Source organism: Mesoplodon bidens, assembly GCF_964165515.1.
Source record: "Mesoplodon bidens genome assembly, chromosome: 13".
Lineage (NCBI taxonomy): Eukaryota > Metazoa > Chordata > Mammalia > Artiodactyla > Ziphiidae > Mesoplodon > Mesoplodon bidens.
The window spans coordinates 1,514,513-1,534,432 of NC_138169.1; the positions used below are offsets into that span (position 1 = coordinate 1,514,513).

At 52.7% G+C, this 19,920-nt stretch overlaps 1 protein-coding gene across 10 annotated transcripts in view; it reads right to left on the bottom strand.

Moving 5' to 3' along the window:
* Positions 1-3,348: 3,348 nt before the first annotated feature.
* The window catches only part of EP400 (E1A binding protein p400), a 114,156-nt gene continuing 97,584 nt past the window's right edge, over positions 3,349-19,920 (bottom strand). For 9 of the 10 annotated variants that reach the window (XM_081252268.1, XM_081252274.1, XM_081252276.1 and 6 more), the window contains 8 exons: positions 18,704-18,911; positions 18,440-18,594; positions 16,598-16,816; positions 14,463-14,658; positions 13,978-14,102; positions 12,409-12,555; positions 7,289-7,366; positions 3,349-6,487 (listed from right to left, as the gene is read on the bottom strand). In XM_081252268.1, coding sequence (XP_081108394.1) covers positions 6,215-6,487; positions 7,289-7,366; positions 12,409-12,555; positions 13,978-14,102; positions 14,463-14,658; positions 16,598-16,816; positions 18,440-18,594; positions 18,704-18,911 — 1,401 coding nt within the window. In that variant the 3' untranslated portion in view covers positions 3,349-6,214. The remainder of the gene's footprint in view (positions 6,488-7,288; positions 7,367-12,408; positions 12,556-13,977; positions 14,103-14,462; positions 14,659-16,597; positions 16,817-18,439; positions 18,595-18,703; positions 18,912-19,920) is intronic. The other variant, XM_081252275.1, reaches the window with a different exon arrangement.

The window sequence follows — 19,920 nt, forward strand, 5'->3', positions numbered from 1 at the left end:
GAGCCAAGATCAAGGGGTGAGGGGTTTGCTTCAGGAAAAATTCTACCAAAAACAACACGGGACGAGAAGTATTTTAAAGTGTTGGGGGTCAGGGGGTGGGATGAATTGGGAGATTGGAGTTGACACACATACACTATTGATACTATCTATAAAATAGACAACTAATGAGCACCTACTGTAGAGCACAGGGAATGCTACTCTGCTCTGTGGTGACCTAACTTAGAAGGAAATCCAAAAAAGAGGCGATGTATGAATATGTATAGCTAATTCACTTTGCTATACAGTATAAACTAACACAATATTGTAAAGCAACTGTACTCTAATTACAAAAGTGTTCAAGACATTAAATGCACAACTGACTCCAAACTGCCATTTAGTAAGCTTTGTATTACAGAATATAAAAGCAACCCCCATCTATGGAATGTTAAGCTGACACCGAAGACAGTCAAAGCCTCCCGTATTCAATATCCCACTATTTTCTGGTTGTACCAAAAAATAAATAACCAGCGAATGATTTCCCTCTTAAAAAAAAATTTTTTTTTACACTTAAAAAATGGGATGAGGGGGGATTCCCTCCTTTTAAAAAATGTTTCTAGAGCTACTAAAAAACTGTCATTTACGAAATCGTTGATAAAAATATTCCTCTGGGGCTTCCCTGGTGGCGCAGTGGTTGAAAGTCTCTGCCTGCCGATGCAGGGGACATGGGTTCGTGCCCCGATCTGGGAACATCCCACATACCACGGAGCGGCTGGGCCCGTGAGCCATGGCTGCTGAGCCTGCGCGTCCGGAGCCGGTGCTCTGCAACGGGAGAGGCCACAACAGTGAGAGGCCCGCATACTGTGCAAAAAAGAAAAAAAAAAAAAATCCTCTGGATTGTGCAGGAAGAGAGGCAGGGACCACTGATAGGACCAGGTGTGTGATACTCATCAGACTTGGCTTCTCTCTCTCCTGCGTCAACAGAGGCTGGGCTGTCCTTGTTTTTAGTTTCTCCATTTTCTGCAGGGTACACCTTTAGACTCTTGGTTAGCCGCTTCAGCCTGTTTTCCTTTTGCTCCCCTTTTCCCTTTTGTTTGCACCTTTTTTTGGTCTGAAGATTTATTCTTTCCTGCCACCTTTTGGGGCTTCGTTTCCACTTTTGCAGGAGCCGGTTTAGCTGACAACCTTTAAAGGAAAAGGTCGTATTTTTCTTGCTACCTTGATGTGAACATTAAGAAGACACTTTTACAAATAAACGAACATCCTATTTACTTGGCAAAAGGTTACAGAAATGCGTGCGCAATACCTGTGTCACTGTGTAGGCGTTGGGCATCCCCACTCAACGCACAAAGCACCCAGTAATCCTCAAGACCCAACACCACAACTGGAAGGCAGTCACGTGGGCTGAGAGGTGCTCCACGTTCTCACGTGTCATTGGCGGACGCCAGCCCCGTGAAGCCCGGGAACAGACCTGGGAGCTGGGGCTTCGCGCGCGAGCTGCGAGCTGCGCGTAGCCAAAGCAGTTTTCGGCGAGGAAGGGATCCTCACTCGGCTCTGGGGCCGGGTTGTGAAGTGTCTGCTAGGCCGCGCGGTCTTCGGGCTTGAGAGCAAAGCTGAGCGCCGTTCTCGCTCTCCGTCCTGGGAAAGGCCTCCGGGGGCAGGGGTGGCGAGGCGCCTCTCCCGACAGACGCCCCGGCGGGGCCGGCCGAGGAGACGCCGCAGCCCGGACTCCACTCTGCCTCCCGGGTGTGGGGCGGGGGCACCCCGACCAGCGGCCCCTCCAGACACGCGGCGCCCGCGGCGTCAGCACCGCGGACAGCGGCCTCCCGGGGCCGGCGGGACGGGGGTCAGCGGCGAGGGTCACGGGGGCGTTGAGGGGGAGGTGGACCGGGGGAACGCTGGAGCAACGGGCGGGCGGGGAGGCCGAAGGAGAGCCGCGCGGCCCTGAGCGCCCGCCCCCGCCCCGGCGCGGACAGGCTGCGGGCCCTCACCGCGGCGGCCGGGCGACGCGGCAGAGAGTGCCGGAGGGGACGACAGCGGCGGCGGCTGAGGGTAGGCCCGGCCCACCCGACCCGACCCGACCCGACCCGACGCAAGCCGGCGGCCGGCCTGGACGCAGTGCGCAGGCGCGGCGCCGGCCGATCGGCGCGAGCAGGCGGGGCGAGGGCTGGAGGACCGGAAGCAGCGGCGGCTGAGGCGGGACCTGCACGCGACGCCCCCGGCCCGCGCCTGCGCACTCCCGCGGCTTCCTTCGCCCGCGGTCACGTGCGCGCCAGGCTTCGTTCGTTCCTACGTTCGCCTGCACCCTTCCATCCACCCGTCCGTCCGCTCCTCCCCTGCCCACCCACCCCCTCATCGCACACTTAACTGCCTGTTGCGTTGACCAAGCACGTCCTGTCCTTGCCCTGGCAGGACCTGCGGCCTAGGGAGCAGGGGGCACACATCGGCACATGGATGCCCGGTTAGAGGAAGTAGGGCCGAGCGGCTGAGAAAAGGAGGTGGAGGTTGAGTGCCCGTTTTAAGTTAGGGGGCGGCAGTCAGAAAATGCCTCCTAAGGCTGTTGAGCTGGGATCTGAAGACCCACAAGGATGGTTTTTTCCCTTGTGACCAGGGAGATGGTCCAGCGGGTCTGTCCCTGGTTTCACTCTGGCTACCTTCAACCACCACCTCCCCGGCAGACACGGTGAGCTTTCAAACTTGTAAGTCAAGCTGTCTTCCAGGCTTCTGCTTAGCATGAAGTCCAGATCGCCGGCCGTGACCTTGTCCCTGTTTCTTCATGGTGCTTACACCGTTCTGAATCATTTTATCATCTGTCTGCACTACTTTGCTCGTAGCTGTAGCTCCAGGGCCTAGACACACAGTATGCACTCAGTAAGCATCAGCTGAATAAACCAGTAATTGACCCATCTATCTCTCATTAGTTTTGATTTTCTTGAAAAGCCAAGTGTTGCTTTTTTAAAAAAATTTCCACCATTAGTGATAAAGATGGCGTGTAATATGCTTCAATAAATACTCACTGCATAGGGACACAACCACAGTGCAGCTGGGAAGCGCTGCTGTCTAGTACGAGGTAGTACTGGAGAACAAGAACACTACGAAGAAAAACGCACCGGGTCCTTCCTCCTCGTGTGGCTTTGGAACACAGTGGCCAGGTGCACGTGGTCTCTGCGGAGAGAAATGGTGACTTCACTGAGAAACTCCATCCCTTCTAGTTCTGGCTACCGTCTGGGGGAGGGGCGAGAAGAAAACCTCCTTCGCAACACTAACTTGGTTTCCCTGTGTCTTGTTTTCTCTTCACACAATGAAATGAATATGACTGGTATCTTATTTTAACCTGAACAGTAGCTTTCTATGAAAGACAAAACAAAAAAGCATATAAAAAGGTCAATTTATTACACCTTTTGTCTGGTGGGATATCAGTGCCCTTTAAAACCCTACTATTCAAGTACAAATGATTGTTTACAAAGTATTTACAATTTCGGTCTTCTTCCTTTATATTTTAAAACACAACAGCTATCGGGTTACAACAGTTAACAAAAAGTCCTGAAGGTGGCAAAAGGGAAAGCCCCTGCCTCAGGAGGCTCACGCCGGCCTCCTGCTTCCCCTGGCCCTGGATCCTCCAACCACCACCCGGCGTCCCTGGAACAAGTGTCTCTGAATAAAAGAAAAACTGGGCGACTGCTTTCCGTGGTGGCCAATTCCATTTTGACGGTGTTTTTGCCTGCTGTCTTTATATTTTATGTTCTGAAGATTTCTCTCAATCCTTACCATGCATTGGGTGGGAACCCTGTTCTACAAGGTAATGTGGGATTCTGACAACAGTAACAATCTGAGGAAGCCTGGAAAACATCGTCCTAAACTCACACTTATTTTTTTTTTATTTTTTATTTTTGCGGTATGCGGGCCTCTCACTGTTGTGGTCTCTCCCATTGTGGAGCACAGGCTCCGGACACGCAGGCTCTGCGGCCACGGCTCACAGGCCCAGCGGCTCCACGGCATGTGGGATCTTCCCGAACCGGGGCACGAACCCGTGTCCCCTGCATCGGCAGGCGGACTCTCAACCACTGCGCCACCAGGGAAGCCCCACACTTATTCTTAAATATGGAAAGTTTAACCTTTAAAACAGAAAGCGAAGAAAACAATACACTGGACCCTTTACCTAAATGACACTGTAGAAGACTATGAGGTCAGTGCGGACATCTAGATGTTAACTAAATCGACTGATACCAGTAACACTATTTTCTGTCCCGTATTTTGCAACAGGGAATCGCTGAAGAAAACACACTTCTTTCACTCACATAGTAAGACAGGGCAGGAGTCCCACACTGCAAATAGTCAGACCCTAGTTCTGTTCTCTTAGAAAGCTTTTGAGAGATTTTTCTAAATTCTCTTCTAGTGTTCTAGATTAATAGAGGACTTCTACTCAGGCAGCTATGTCTAGGATATTCTAAACACTCAACACTTCACCATCACCTACAAAGAGACCGTCAACACCCCATGAAGGGTAAGAACAAAACCAACAGGCTGCACAAGATAAGCTGAAAAGGAGAATTCCTTTTTAGTTCTGCACATTTGAGGATTTAAAAAGAAAAAGTAGGAACTCTCAGTACCCAGACACGAAACACAGAAAGCCTCCTGCGTGCCGTATTCTCTCATTACAGCACGTGCTGAACCCACAATGAACAAGTTAGAAGGCAAATTATAGTGTTCTGTTTTGATATGTTCAATTAACTAGAACGTTAAATCCTGTCCACTTTGAACAACTGACCTTTACTTTTTTCCAAATTTCTCACCAAGAACTCAAAAATGAGCTGCCCGGTTGGCTTCACTAAGGGATCAATCGCCATATTATTGTCCACATATATTGATGGGAAACAAAAAAATTCGGGACAGGACACTTTCCTTTGTGTCATATAAAGTGATATAAAGGGGGAGGAAACAGACTGATGAAAAATGAAAAATCTCTCAGTATGCCGGAACTGTTCCTAAGTACACACAGACCTAACACAACCTGATTTCCTGGACCAAAACTGTAAAGGAGGCACAGAGAGCAGAGAGGGTGTGATCAGACACGCGCCTTTTGCTTGGGTGGACACTTCCAGGTAAGCAGACATCGTCAGCCAATCAAGCCCTTTGCAGTTGCCACAGTAAAGAAATAAAAACAGCAAATCCAGGGCGTCCTCTCTGCCCCTCCACCACGGGCCGCCCACCCCAAAGAGCCTGCACGGCTCTCTGCTTTACGCAGAGCCCCAAGTGGGCGATCTGCTCACATACGAGACAGGGCAGTCTAGTGTGAAGAGTTTACCACACCCACTTCTGTGGGTAACACTTGTAGGTGCACACACACACCACCTGTACAAGGAGGCTTCTCACCTCTGCACGGCACGCCTGGGCTGGGCACGAAAGCAAAGGGGCGATGGCAGGCCGCCCCCTTAGCAAGAGTCTCGCCTCACCGAGCACTCAGCAGTGCCATCTGCAACGTGACAACACTTGCACGGCACTCTGGGCCCTGAACCATTCCCAGACAGCAGCCTCACACAGTTTGCTGGCGCTGCTTCAGTAATCTAAGTCCAATTACAAGTTTATCCGAAACCTGGGAAAATATCGTGGATGTGCTGGGACGGGGAGCAGCCCCAAGGGTTCCGTCTACGTGGAAACCGGTCGCTGAGGGAAGCCGCGCGCCATGCTCTTTGCAATGACAGTTCGGTCACAGATGACTCCCCTTCAACACGAGCTGGGAACGCGTCATGAATGTGCTTCAACGCATGCCAGGTTTTCCCTGATCTGAGGTGACCCACCTTTGATGTTAGACAGTCTTTCTCCTCTTGAAGGACCGTAACGTGTTTTCAGTTAGGAATAAAGAACCAGGCAGAGACAGATGCTGTGAGACCACATTTTAGCTTCATAAGGTCTATTTTACGACTCACTGCACCTTCCAAATGGCTACTTGTCATGTGCAAGAAACACTGCACACTAACAGAGAAATTCTAAACGGCTTTCAAGACCCAGCAGTGCTGCTCTGGAGGAGAATCTAAAAGGTAAAGCATTGAGGAAACACTGCCACTGCCGCCTTTTCAGTCAGCCACACAACACGTGACGGGGTGCTCGCTGAGGGCCGCGGCCCCAGGCGCTGGACGTCCTGCAGGGCACGGTCCTGGGCTCCGCAAGTAAGTCCACCCCGTCTTGGCGGGACGGTGGAAGGCACGGCGGCCCGCCTGGGGCCGTGCCGCTCTCCCGACTAGGGGCACGGAGGCTTGGTGGGCGTCTTTAACCTGACAGCGGGGACTCTCATCTGGAGCTTGGGCTGCTGGTTCGGGCTCTCAGAGCTGGCCGGCACCTGGGCTGGGTTGGGAACACCGGGGGCCTGCAGCTGGGCCGCCGCCGTGGTCACGACTTGCTGCTGCATGAGCTTCTGCTGGACCACCTGTGCTGTTGCTGTCACTGCGGGGATCATTTGGACCTGCTGTCCGGCTGCTGTTGCCTGGGTGAGGGTCACAGTCTGCGGGGAAGCCTGAACCAAAACAGAAACACATCCCCTAGAAGACGCAGATCAGGTGACATGAAAAATTAGACATCCTTAGGGGTGGGGGTTAGAAACCTAACTAGCGCGAATGCTTCCGTGAAATGTAAAAACTACCTGACCTATCAAAATAGGACCTCTGGTTTCTAACCAAACAGAAACAGAAAACGAAATTATTGCTGCTTTTAGGCTACAAGTGGATGCCTCTGGGGAAATGACGACGGGCACTGGTGCTGCTGGGGTTCGGCTTCTAATACTATCTGGTTTCGTGAAATCTACATACCAGTGTGATTCTGAACAAACTAAAATTATTTTAAAGCACTGCTTTTATACAGCCACATTTTTAGCAGTAAAAAAAAAAAAAAAAAAAAAAACGGTAAGAACCAAAAGCTAGGCTCTGTTGGGAAGGTAAGTCCTGGCTGTCCCCAGTAGTATTTCTACTCTAAGACCCAAGGTCGATATGAACGGATTCTGTTTTCTTTCTTCGTTTCCCTAAAACGAAGGTGTGGTGGCTTCCGCTGGCAGGATGCACCGAAGGTTTACTGGCTGAAGGAAGGAGCCCAGAAATGAGCCCCCTCAGCACATGTGACACCGAGTCCAAACACATTTGTTCAGGTTTTTTTCCCGCTAGTCTCAGGATATCAAGTGTCTTCCCCAAAGTTAATTTTCTTTTCTGTATTATGATAATCACAAGCGGTTCTCTAGGAATTAAAATTCTATTTCCTCGGATGAAAAGCAAGAACTCTCTTCGTGGGAACCCCCGACAGCTGCGGGCGGGTCTCCAGGTCCTACCTGTTGGGAAGCAGAGGCAACCTGCTGGATGCTGGCCACAGGTGTCTGCTGCTGGACGACTTGAGGGAGTTTCGCAACCTTGGACAAAACAAAAAAGCCAAATGGAGATGCCAAATGAACGTGTGTGCAAATGAGATTTCTTGCCCTCTCTCCTTCTCAGTTTTTAATGCAAAAAAAAAAAAAAAAAAAAAAGACGGTGGTCAGATGACACAAAATAGCAGTTCTCAAAAGTGTGCTCACCTGGAACCCCGAGAGAACAAGTTATTTCACCTTTGCACTGAGTAACGATTGCCTTCCTAATCTGTAATCACGCGTAAGTTGAAGCTTATTATCGGTCTCACATTTCAGACAGTCACATTTTTCTTTTATAAAAATCGCTACAAGTCTATATGAGAGAGTTACATGGAAGATGGAGTGCCTGGGTGCCACGCCACGTGTGCCCCCACTGTCAGGGGACCCAGACCAACACCAAGGTTCAGCCCTAGTCCAGAGACATCTACGCCCAAACTCTGAAGTGGTTATTTCACCATTTTTCTACATTCTTCTTCATCATGATTGAGATCTTCCTCTTTATAAAACAAAACCTTCCACCCAATGGTCACTTTTTATAAACCTGCCTATCTTGCTGTCCTGCTGTAATAAGATGATTCAGGCCACTTGTGTCTACTCAGGGCTTTGGGGACACCGGCTCACAGAAGCAGAAGGCGCTCCCGAGTGGGTAGCTGCTGGGGGCCATGGAAAGCCCCCTCAGGTCTCTAACTGGCGGAACAGGGATGAAAATAAGTCCTGCCCAAGATAATCCTGGAGGAAATGTGAAATTATATGATGTACTTGCAAATGACAAGCTCCCAAGTAAATATGAGTTCTCATGGAAATTAAAATGAATCAGAAGGCATTGACTAGTTTACTGTAACTTGAATCAAAAACTGTGAACCGCATTCACTGACATCAAAGGAAGCCCTGAGTGAGCCTGTGCGCTTCCTCTGATGGGAGAGACGCTCGGTCAGCTACCGCAGCGCATGGGCCACAGCCCAGATCGGCAGCCACGAAAATGCTGAGATGGCACGCATAACACCAAGGGGACGTCTTAAAATGCATCGATAAACCTGCAGGAAGTCCAGAACTCCTAGTGCCAAAACTTAAGCAAATGGGGGACCCTGAGCCATGAGAAGGCGCTACAGCAGCTCGTGCCCGAGACCACGTGCTGCAGGGGAAGCCTTACACTGGGTTTTCATGGCCTCCCGGGTGCAGCAAAGAGACCAAGTCCAAACCCACTCTCAGGAGGAGCTAACAAGAGGGCTGCCCGATGCCCCCCGCAGCTGCGATCCTGGCACTCAAAGGGTCTGTGAGGAAGCCGCCAGCCTTAGGCCTCGGTGCTAGGCAGGGGAGGGGGAGACACAGGCTGGCAGACCAAACCCTCAAGCCACAGCAGATATGGTCCTGATGGTACCCATGGGAGCCCAGCACAAGGAAGAACCCACCTTCAACCCAGACCTCAAAGCCTTCCCACAAACAGAGCTTCAAGGGAAACTGGCTCACAAGAAGACAACTCCTATAATGACAAAACCCCCACAGTTCCTGAAGCAAGAACAGCAGAAACAAGTAAAATCAGATGCACACGGACTTCAAATAGAGGAATTATCAGGCACGCACAAAACAGTGTGCCGTCCTGTGCAGCCTGAAAACACATATGGGAACAAGAGACTACAAAGACCAAGCAGACTTGAGACAAAAGCAGAACTTCGAAGAATAAAATACTTATAATCACCAAAATTAAAATTCAATGGACAAGCTTAACAGCAGATGAGACCTAATGAAAGGAAAACTCAGTGAAATGGGAGACAGGTTAGAGGACATTACTCAGAACGTAGCACAGAGAGACAATGAAAGGAAAGCACAGAGACTGAAGAGACACGGAGGGCAGGGAATGGGGCAGAGGCGGCATCTAAAGAAACAGCGGCTGCTCATTTCCTAAACTGGCAAGATAGATCAATGCCCAGATTCCAGACGATCAACAAATTCCAAGCTAGAGCGTCATAGCATTTATAAAACGCCAAAGACAAAGAAAAGATCTCAAAAGGAAACAGAGGGAGAAAAGACAGGTTACCATCGAAGCAGCGACCCGCTGGACAAACATCTGACTTCTCCTCAACAACAAAAGACCAGGAGCCAGGGAGTACTGTTAATGTGCTGAGAAAATAAATGTCCATCTAGAATTCCATACCAAGCAGAAGCATCCTTCAGGAACAAGAGTGAAATACAGGCATTTTCAAACACTATGGGAAACTCCAAAGGGTGTACTTCAAGCAGAAGAAAAGTAATTTTACATGAAAAGTGAAAATGAAACAGGATAGAAGGAAACTGCGTGATTGCAGCGGCACGTGAGTTGAGAGGGCCAGGGAGCAACAGTGTTGACAGACCAGTGCTCCAGAGCAGAGCAGAGATGGTGGTTTGTGCTATCCTTTGGAAAGGTACATGTGCACATGGAGATTTTAGGATAACCACTTAGAGAACGGAAAGAAAACATGTAATTATCAAACGAGTCAGAGGAGGAAAAAAACCCAGAATGACAAAAAATAAATACATAACTGGAATAAGAGAAGGTAAGTAAGGCTGGAAAGAGAAAACGGAACAAGTTGAAAACCCACACAAAATGGAAGCTAAAGGCTGTTCCACCCAGGCCTCACCATAAAGGGAGTGAATGTGTCACAGGTAAAGGACCAAAACTGAGACGCGGGACAATGACAGTGAGGCGGCGTCCAGCGACCGTTTCTGTGACATGGGTGGAGTTCTCGGCATGAGGCACAACAGGCTGCCAGACCAAAACAGTACTTCAAGATAATAAAATGTAAAATTTTAATTTATGTGCAGCTAATAACAGAGCACCTAATGTAAAAAGCAAAGGAATATAAGGAAAAACGGATAAACCCATAACCAGAATGGGAGGGGGTTTTTTTCCTCCATTTTTTTGGCTGTGCCAAGCGGCATGTGGCATCCTCAGTTCCCCGACCAGGGATGGAAGCCGCGCCCCCTGCAGTGGAAGCGCGGAGGCCCAACCACTGGAGCGCCAGGGGAGTCCCAGAATGGGAGATTTTAACTCACCCCCCTCATAACTGACAGACGAAGCCAACTAGTAGGCACAACACCCCGGATAAACCTGACCTGGAGGTGACAAAGGGACCCCACGTCGCCACAAAGCACGTCTCAGCGCACTTCACTGCAGGATCCGTGCTGGGCCGGGTGTGGCGCGTGAAGAACAGCGGAGGGTTTGGCCCAGGACAGGCTGAAGTTCAGGGAAGACAGAACTGCTGTCCCAGAGCTGCAGGAGGAGGGGCTCAGGTACCAGAGACACACACCTCCAGGGGGCCGTCCAAAGGCAGCCAGCATTAAAACCCTGGGCGGGATGAGAGCTGGCCGCAGATGCGAATCTGGACTCATGGGCACAGAGATGGGCTCAAAGCCTCGAGGCTGGAGGGACCACGAGGGGAGGGGTGCAGACAGAGGGTTTTTAAAAAGACAAAACACCACAACCAAAGGAACAAAAAGTTGTAGCAATCTAGATAAAGAAGAGAATTTTCTTACTGTGCTGAAGGGGGATTTAAAAAACCCAACCCGCAGAACGACCACGAGGAGAACGATGTGGCCGAGCTTCCTGTCTGTGCCTGTCACACTGCCTTGTGGGCATCGCCAGCACGACGAGGCGGGAATGAGAAAGAGAAGGACGAAGGGGAAGATGCGGCCGCCAGGACTCACAGGTGATGTGATCGACACAAGGGAAACGCAAACCAACTAGAACAGACGGAGGCTGTGGGATGCAAACGTCAACACACAGTGTCCTAGAGACACAGACAAGAAGAGGGAACTTAGAGCAGAGTATCAGAAAATGCCCTTACTTAGGGATAAATCTAATACACGCAGTAAGGTCTTTATGGAAAAAAATCAGAAAACTTACTTAAAGGGCATTAAAGAAGATTTAAACAGCAAATGAGGTATCATGTTGGTGAATCTGAAGTCAAGGCTATAGAGATGTCCACTCTCCCCCAAACTGATCTACAGAGTCAATGCAGTTCTAACAAAAACCCCATCAGTTTTGACCACAGTGTGTATACTAAATAAGCTGACTCAAAATCGATACGGAAGTGCAAAGAGCCGGGAAAGCAGGACGTTCCCGACAGCAGGAGGTGGATGCCAAGAATCATCATGCAGCAGAGTGATGAAGAGAGGGCAGTGTGGGCTCACAGGGACCGAGACCACGGTGCTGAAGAGAAGCCCCCGAGGAACCGCACGTCACGCGTGCCTGGTCACACAGTGGGCCGGAGGAGAGAAGGGACTCCTGAATGAGTAGTGTGAAAGTAACAGGGCGTTGTGTTCACGTGGAAAACTTAAAACTGAGCCCCTATTTTTGGATCATCTCCAAAAACCAATTCCAGGAAGGTTAAAGACATAAATGTGAACAAAAAGATTATCAAGTTTTTAGAAGATGATCTAGGAAACAGCACCATGACTTCTGGGAAGGATTTCTTAAGCAAAGTGCAAAAGGCACTATTCAGACACAAAAAGATTGATAAATTCCAATACACTCAAATTCAGAAGCTCTGTTCGTAAAGTGAGTGAGCAGATAAGGCACAAGCTGGGAGAAGTGTGACACACAGACCCAAAGGCAGACACCCGGGACATACAGCCCCACCGGGAAGCCCCCGAACAGGCTCGTCCCAAGGGAGGGGCCCCAACGGTCAGCAGATTCGCACCGCTGCCAGAGGAAGGCAGACGGCAGGTCGGCACGGGCCGAGGCTGAGGGACCACAGGGGCTCGGCAGGTGCGCGTGCCCACAGCCCCGCACCCCGACCCGGGCGTCACGCATGCCAGGACCCAGGAGACATGCAATGCCGGCTGGCCAGTGCCGGGCAGCCGGCGGCAGCGGAGGGACAACCACGACCCCTGGAGGAACCTCAGCAGCACAAAGGCTGCCACCACAGCAGGACCTGAGTGAGCGCAGTCCCCAGGCCACGCTGCGGGGCCCCATGATGCTCTCCATGGGGCGCTGGTTGGCGGCGTCCCCCTGCTCTACCTCCGAGCGCCCGCTGCGTCTGCTCCCAGCCCTCGGGCTCCCCGCTGCTCACCTGGATCTGGGTCTGTACCTGCTGGGTCCCAGCCAGTTTCTGGGCCTGGGAGATGGGCGTGGTGAGAAACTGGGTTTTAAGGGCAGGCTGGGTGGCGTAGGTGACCTTCTGTGGTTGGCCCTGAGCGGCAATCTGCTGTGCCGTGATCTGAGGAAAGAGAGGCCACCCAGGGTTGGAGCAGGCAAGGCTCTGGGTCCCCTTCTCAGAGCCACCGGGCCTCCTCCGTGGGCCCCGACTGCCCCCAGACGCCCACAGCGTGACCACCCCGGCTCCTGGCCCATCTCCTCCCCTGCCGGGCGGTCCCCTCACGGCCCAGGCTGGGCTTCATCTCCATCCTCTGCGGCACCTGGTGCCACGTCTGCTCATCATGTAAGCGAGCGAACGTGACAATACAGGAAACACGCACAGTTTCCCAAATCTAACTTGAAGAATTTGGCCCATACTCAAAACTATTTAGCAAAAAGAGAAACAAACCTGTACGCACAATCTTTACACATTTAGTCTAATTTTCAGTTTTCCCTGCCAGGAGCGTTTAAATACTATTCAGAAAGCCATGCGTGTATGTGGCCCATATACTCGGTTTACAAAGCCACAGCTATGGACAGTTTTAACGTCTCAGAAGTCTTCTTTCAAGTTATGTGAACATACCGACGGGCACTTTGGCTAAAGCCCTTCTCCTTCTCTTTCAGACGTGGGCTAAGCCTCCGCGATGACCCAGCCCGGTCTCCGTCCTGTCACAGTGCCTCCCAGCCCGCACGCCCCTCCCCGGAAGTCACTTCACGTCTCTGCGCGTCTGTCAGTTTCTGGGAAGGGGCACCAGCCGCCTGCAGAGCCCTCAGCGCACGGGGACAGTGCGCTGGCTCGCTCCGGTTCAGAAAATAGCACAGATACAACATGAAGTTCAAGAGCCAAGACGTCATCATCTGGGCATCAGGCTTTGTGTCACCAGGAGCAGATAAGGCAGAAGCCCCGGGGAGCAGAGAGCCTTGCACTCTGTTCCCGCTCGCCAGCACAGCCCCGAACCCCCGCCTCCGAGGAGGACTCGCCTCTGGGGCCTCAATCAGCTCAGAACTGCCTCCCAGCCTTCTGAGTCAGAGTCGCTGAGAGCACTCCTCTCACAGTACCCCTTCCCCTCTCTCCCCTCCCTCCATCCATCCGCTGATGGCGAGCACGTGTGTGCACACACACACACGCACACACACACACACGGAGATGGTCCTCAGCTGGCTCTTGTGCACCCAGATGGGTCGCACACCAGGAGCTACACCTGCTTCCCTGAGTCCTTCCGGCCCCTCCCAGTCATGCAGTTCCACAGCCTGCGTCCTTCACAGTTGCCCCCACGAGCCCGCAGTACATGGGGGCTCCCCCTCTCATGAACCGCGCCCTCCCTCCAGGGCCAGCCCCAAGGCCGTCCTCTGTGCGGCCCAAGGCCACAACCACGGGGTCTCCGGTGCGTGGAGGCCAGGCAGCCAAGCAGGGCCGGTTCAGGACCCTCTCCACCTCCGTGCATCCCACGCTTGGCAGCGGGACCCGACTCACGTAAAGAGGGGACAACCGGGAATACTGTACCTTCTGCTGGACGGCGGCTGGGCCTGGGGCGGCTTGTGGCTGGATGGCCTTCTGCTGCTGGACGGCTTGCTGCTTGAGCTTCAGCAGCTGCTGGACGTGCACAGGCTGGGCCACGACAGTCTGCCCTGAGAACACCGATCAGGTCATTTAATCACAAGCACCGAGTAGGGACAAGGTCTCAGGGCTCACAGTGAATTCAGCTTCAGTGATTTCTGTACAGAAAACTACACGCTGAAATGATGCTGAGCTAAATAAAGCCTCCCTTACATCTGCTTAAAATGCTTCTAGGTTCACAACAACATTTGGACAAAGGCTGGGGAAGCTAAGAAAGTGAACGGTTAAATCGAGGGACACTTCTGCTGAAATACACCGTGACACACCCGAGACGGCTGTGGGCCACAGCTACTAACTAGAAGAGGCCTGTCAGCCCCACTCAAGGCTGCACGCAGAGCGGTGGGGGGCGAGGGGTGGCATGAGACAGGCACCTGTGGCTTTCTGGGGCTGCCCGATGGCCACACTGATCCCAGCGACGTTCATGGGCAGCGTCGTGACGCCCGGCGAGGACACCACGGCTGCGGGCACCGACACCACCGGGGGCTTCGTCAGGGCCACCTGGGCCGGCTGGGGCGCCGGCGCCTGCATCTGCCCTTGGGCCTGCAGCTGTGAAGTGGGGACCCGGGTCTAGACAGTAGAAACAATGGGAGAGTCCAGAGACATTCAGCATTGCACACATCTGCAGACATTCCCCCACCAGCGGTCAGGTGGTGAGAAACTGACACATTCACAAAGGTGCTGCGTGGCGGTCAGCTAATGGAAAACAGCTCACTGTGGGCCGCCTACGTGCCCTGACCGTCGCCAGCGGACACAGGGAGCGGGGCTCGGCAGCCCCCGGACGCCCGGGCGCACTGCTGCTCGGATGCGCTCCTGTCCCACAGCGAGCGTCTCTGCCTCCTGCATCTCAGGGCCTGACAGCACCCGCTCCTGCCTCACTTCCTACGCTCGTCTCCTATCCCTCAGCGGCCACGGAAGATCAGCCCGAGATCACGGCCTCGGCCTCCCACCAAGGGCCACCCTCGGTCTCCACCTCCTGCGACTTGCTTATCACTCGGCTACCAAGCACTTTTTTCCTTAAGTTATATTTTTTAAAAGGAAAACGGAAGTAGATCCGTTTTTATACATACAAAAACTCAGACTACCTAAGAAAATACGAGGAAGTAAAAACCAGCCCTAACCCTAAGGTGCCCACGTGTGAATGTGGAAATGAGACCCCGCCCACCAGACCTCGTCCTTATCTGTGCGGCTTGCCAGGAAGGCGTGTAAAATGGGATGAATTCTAGATATCTGTAACCTGACTTTCCTCCTCTTACAACAATCCTTTTCCAAAGCTGCGTGCTATTCCATGCGTGCATGCTGTACATTTATAGTCAACTCCTCAGTAATGGAGATTCAGGTCCCCCTAACACTCCTGGTACAAGTTTGTACGTTTATTACTTTGTACTTGTTCTACCATTTCTTAAGGATATAGCAGAGATAGAATCACTGGGTAAAATAAGGGGCACATTTCTTAGCTCAACTGACTACAACCTCTGCAGAGGGAGCTGGTTCCCGCGGGCAAGCCCTGCCCGAGGCGTGGGCTGCCCCCAGGCGGGCCATCATGCGCGACTGCTACTCTGCTCGTTTGAACTGGCATTTTCTTGTGAACACAGGTAACACCAAGCTTGCTTTCACAGTTTTTATCCGCTTCTATCCCCTCTCTTACAGACTTAAAGTGGAGTGAAGCACACGGGATGCAGAGCCTGGGCCCCCAAAGCCCCAGGTCACAGCTGTGCTGTGGGTGACAAGCTGTAAGGCCTGGCTAAGTTCCTGAAGGTGTCTGCCTTGGCTTCTGCACCTGCAAAACGGAGCCGGCATCACAGCACCCACTCCTGCCTCGGCGCCCATCAGGTGACAGGCGAGGGCCTACAGCAGCGCCTGACCCAGAGCAGGACCCCTAATGCTAGCCGTCGCCAGTGCCAGAAAGGGAGCCGCCCGCGCTGGGCACTGGTCTGCCTGACGTCACAGCACCTGGGCCCCAGGACCCCCTCGACACGCGCCGAGTGCAGCTGGCGTCCCCAGACAGCCCTTCACCGCACCACCGTCCCCTCCTTCAGAAACCTTCGACGCCTCTCCGGGCCTGCAGAGCACCGCGACCCCTGAGCCTGGCTCTGGGGCCTCCCTCGCCCCTCCACCGCCCCTCTGCTCTGACCACACGGGCCTCGTGCCTGGCCCCTGCCCCAGCAGCACCGGGACACCTTCCAGGGGCCACATCTTGCCCTCCCGTTGCCCCCCCACGTAAAGCCTGCCCTCTCTCCGTGGTCGGGCTCGCGCCCCACCCCACCCCCAGTCTCTCAGGCCACCATAAGCCCTGCGACACCGACATTCTGGAAAGCGTGACTGTGTAAATGTCTCCCACGTGCTGTTTCGCCCTCTCCGAGGAGAACTTAAGTTCCTGGGGGAACGACCGTGCCTTTACTTGTCACTCCGCCATAATACCTGCAAGGGCCTGAGCGAGCAACAACGGTTCAGTTAAAACGTAAGAAGACGCTGCTCTGGAAAAACAAGCGTATCGACCGGAACTTACGAGCCGGGCCACCTGGAGGTTGGCCACGGTGGTGCCCGTGAGCAGGGCGCCGGGCCTCGGGGCCGTGACCGTGGTGAGCTGGGGGCTCTGCTGCTGCGTGGGCTGCGGGGGCTGCACCTGCACTTGTGCCGTTGGCTGCGGGGGCCCCGGCGGGGCCTGTGCTGGGGGCGCCTGCTGGGGCAGCTGCAGTTTCTGCTTCTGCATTTTGATCAGGTGTTCCTAAAACCCAGATAAAGTAATCTTTTCATCAACGTCAACCGTATTCCATTTCGTATATATCTTGGTTTTAAGTTACTGTTCTACTACCCGTTCAATGTCGAAGTAAACAGTTGCTGATGTGCAGTATGCAAACCATCCTCCAGGCCTTGCCAACATTTTTTAAATGTTCCCTTACCACTGATGAAAACTAGCAACAGTGATTCTCACAGATTAGCAAACGCATAGCAAAATTTCTGGGTTCTTATCGCTTACAAGCAAGGCGATTCAAATCTGCAATACCACCAAAAATTCTTTAAGTCTTGAAATCGTAGTCCCTCTTGAAATTTTAAAATGTACTCTAAGATAAGCATTAGCTCTAAATTTTGTACTCCAACTGTCTCCAAATGAAAGTTTAATTGGTAAATAAACCCATGTCTCTAAAAGAAGTCAAAATATCAAGATAAAGATAGCTCAGGAAATATTTTAGGGGATAAAAATGTTTTAAGGAAATTTATATTGAATTATTCATGACTGTCCGATCTTGTTCAAGGTGCTGAAAAAGAAAAGGACTTTGCCACTGGTTTAGGAGAGGGAAGGGAAGGGAGTAACAGAACCAGGCAAGCGAGCCGGTGCGTGGGGCTCTGAGCAGCTGCAAGAGGGGAGCAGGGGCAACTGAAGGCCCCGCTGCCTTAGAGCACGAGGAGCGGGGGGGTGGGAAGTGAAGGCCGTGGGGCGGGAGCGGAGGAGACCAGCTCTGACAGCTCGCCTCTGCCGGGCGGGGCGACCCTAACTCCGCGCTGTCTGCTGGCCGCCAGCTTTCGCGGCGACGGACACGTTCTGGAGCTGGGCTGTCGAATGTGGTAGGCACAGCCACGTGTGGCCTTGCGCCCTTGAGCTGTGGCTGGTGTGATGGAGGACGGAACGCCTCGTTTCCCTGGTGCGCATTCGGGTGCCTCCGGGACGAAGAAGTCTCAGCTGGTGCTCGCACGTCCTCACCGCCCTCCAGCGCCCTCGCCCCCTCTGTCACGCGCAAGGGGCAGGCCCGAGGTCAGGTACTTACTGTGGCAGGCCCGACAGCGAGCTGGAATTCTGAAGTACCATCTTGCTTTTATTACACGTTTTTCTGGTTACTTTCTATGTTGAGTATTAATGCTTTTCCATTTGTGGCAGGAATATAGTATTTCCTTTTAAAATGAATGTGTTTACTCATGTAACAGCACAGGTCGTACACAGATTGGCAAAATTCAGGAACATCAGCACTCAAATGAGAGAAACAATACTGCAAGTGAACTATTCCTCAAGAAACCAAGTCTTCACCACCTCATCTCTTAAAACGGTTGAGAAATACTTTTCACTGACATTTTCTCAGGTTGGGAAAAGGGTCCCTGGAGCCTGAGCACAGAGCACAAGCAAGCGAGTGGGAAGATGAATCCAGAAACGGGGATTAAGGCCTCAGAGAGCTGTGAACAAGCTGGTCGCATGATCATGGAAGCGGCCCTGTGTGCAAAGTGATTTCTAAAGACAACACAAACACACTTCCCACATAAAGACGATGGCAGATTGTGCAAAACACACTCTGAATCACATGACACACCAAGGCATCATCACACAGTGTGTGCGTTCGGTTTTCTAGAGGACGCTCACCGGTGTCAACTTGCCCACTGCCTTGATCTGCGTCGGCGCCTGGGCCTGGCCCTGGATCTGCGGGACCTGCACCTGAGAGGCCTGCTGCTGCTGCTGCCGCAGGAGCTGGAAATGCGCGGGCGTGATGGTTTTCCCCGGAAGCTGGACCCCTGTGGCTGAAGAGGTCGTCTGGTGAGACTGCGGCCCCGCACACGTGTGCAAGCCTAAGCCCTAAGGGGCCTGAAGAGCGGGGCAGGCCACACAGGAAACCAACCCTGCCTTTACCTTGGGACACTTGAGTCACCAAAGATCGGGTCGGGGTCTGCACCGGGGTCAGGCTGGTAGTGACCACAGCCGAGGCCGTCACCGAGGTGACCGCTCGAACACCCTGAGTCGGTGCCAGGGACACCATGTCGGACGTGGCCGTGGCTGGGGACCCAACTGCTCGAGGCTGGGTGTGGACCACCTGGGCAGGAGCAGAGCCTCCCGAGGTCTGGAAGAGGCGAAGAGAAGAAAACTGTCAGGCTGCTGCGCAACATTCAAGACTCTTCACAGTCGTCGGGTGGACAGAAAAGGGCACCAAACTCTAAATCCTAGAAAACGAAGCACATTCCAGATTCTGGCCTTTTGACAGAGTGCTGAGAGACTGTTTCCCTTGTGAACTCAAAGCCTGTGCCTAGGGCTAGCGTGGATGGGTCGCCCGCAGAAGGGAAGATCACGACGCTGCCGCCCCCAGTCTAAAACACTGCCCGTCCCCGCCCCGCTGTCCTCGCTCCAAAGACCTTTTGGTCCCAGAAACCATCTAGATGCCCGTGTTTATCCCCCGGAAACATACAGGCCCCTAACCCCCCAGGGCCATCCCCAGCCAGGTGCGGAGGCTGCAGCCCGGGACCCATGCGGCGTCTCAACTTGGCCTCGCTGTGTCCTCGTCCCTTGGCGCCACGGCTGCCGCAGCCCCTCAGCGGACTGGGCCCAGCTCCACCGAGTCCGCCTCTGAAAACACCCTGAAACGTGACGCTGGCCCCTGCTGGCCCCCTTGGTGCAGATGGTCATTATGTTTTCCCATTTAGTTTGCTTGTCCCTAATCTTACATTTCATTACCTACACATTCGAATCCAAATCCAATACCTTATTCTGTGCTTTCTATTCAACTTGCCTGCTCCGTATTCCTTTTCATCACCTCTCTTGCCTTCCTGCAGGTTACTTTCTTCTCATCCCACTTTCCCCTCCCAAAGTTTGGAAGTTATACTCTATTCTTATTCTTTTGGTGGCTTGTCTAAAAATTATATCAAGAACTTAACAAAAGCCTAATCCATCATTTCACACTTTTCCTGAACAATAAAGGGATTCTGGAATGTTTCAACATCCTTAGCCCTGCTCACGTCATTGTATCGTGTGTTATGTCTGCCTTTGTTGACCCTACAGTAAGTTACTGTTGTTTGTAAAGTCCATTTTCACCACAATTAGTTCATTTAGTCGAGATCTATAGGGAATTCTCTTAG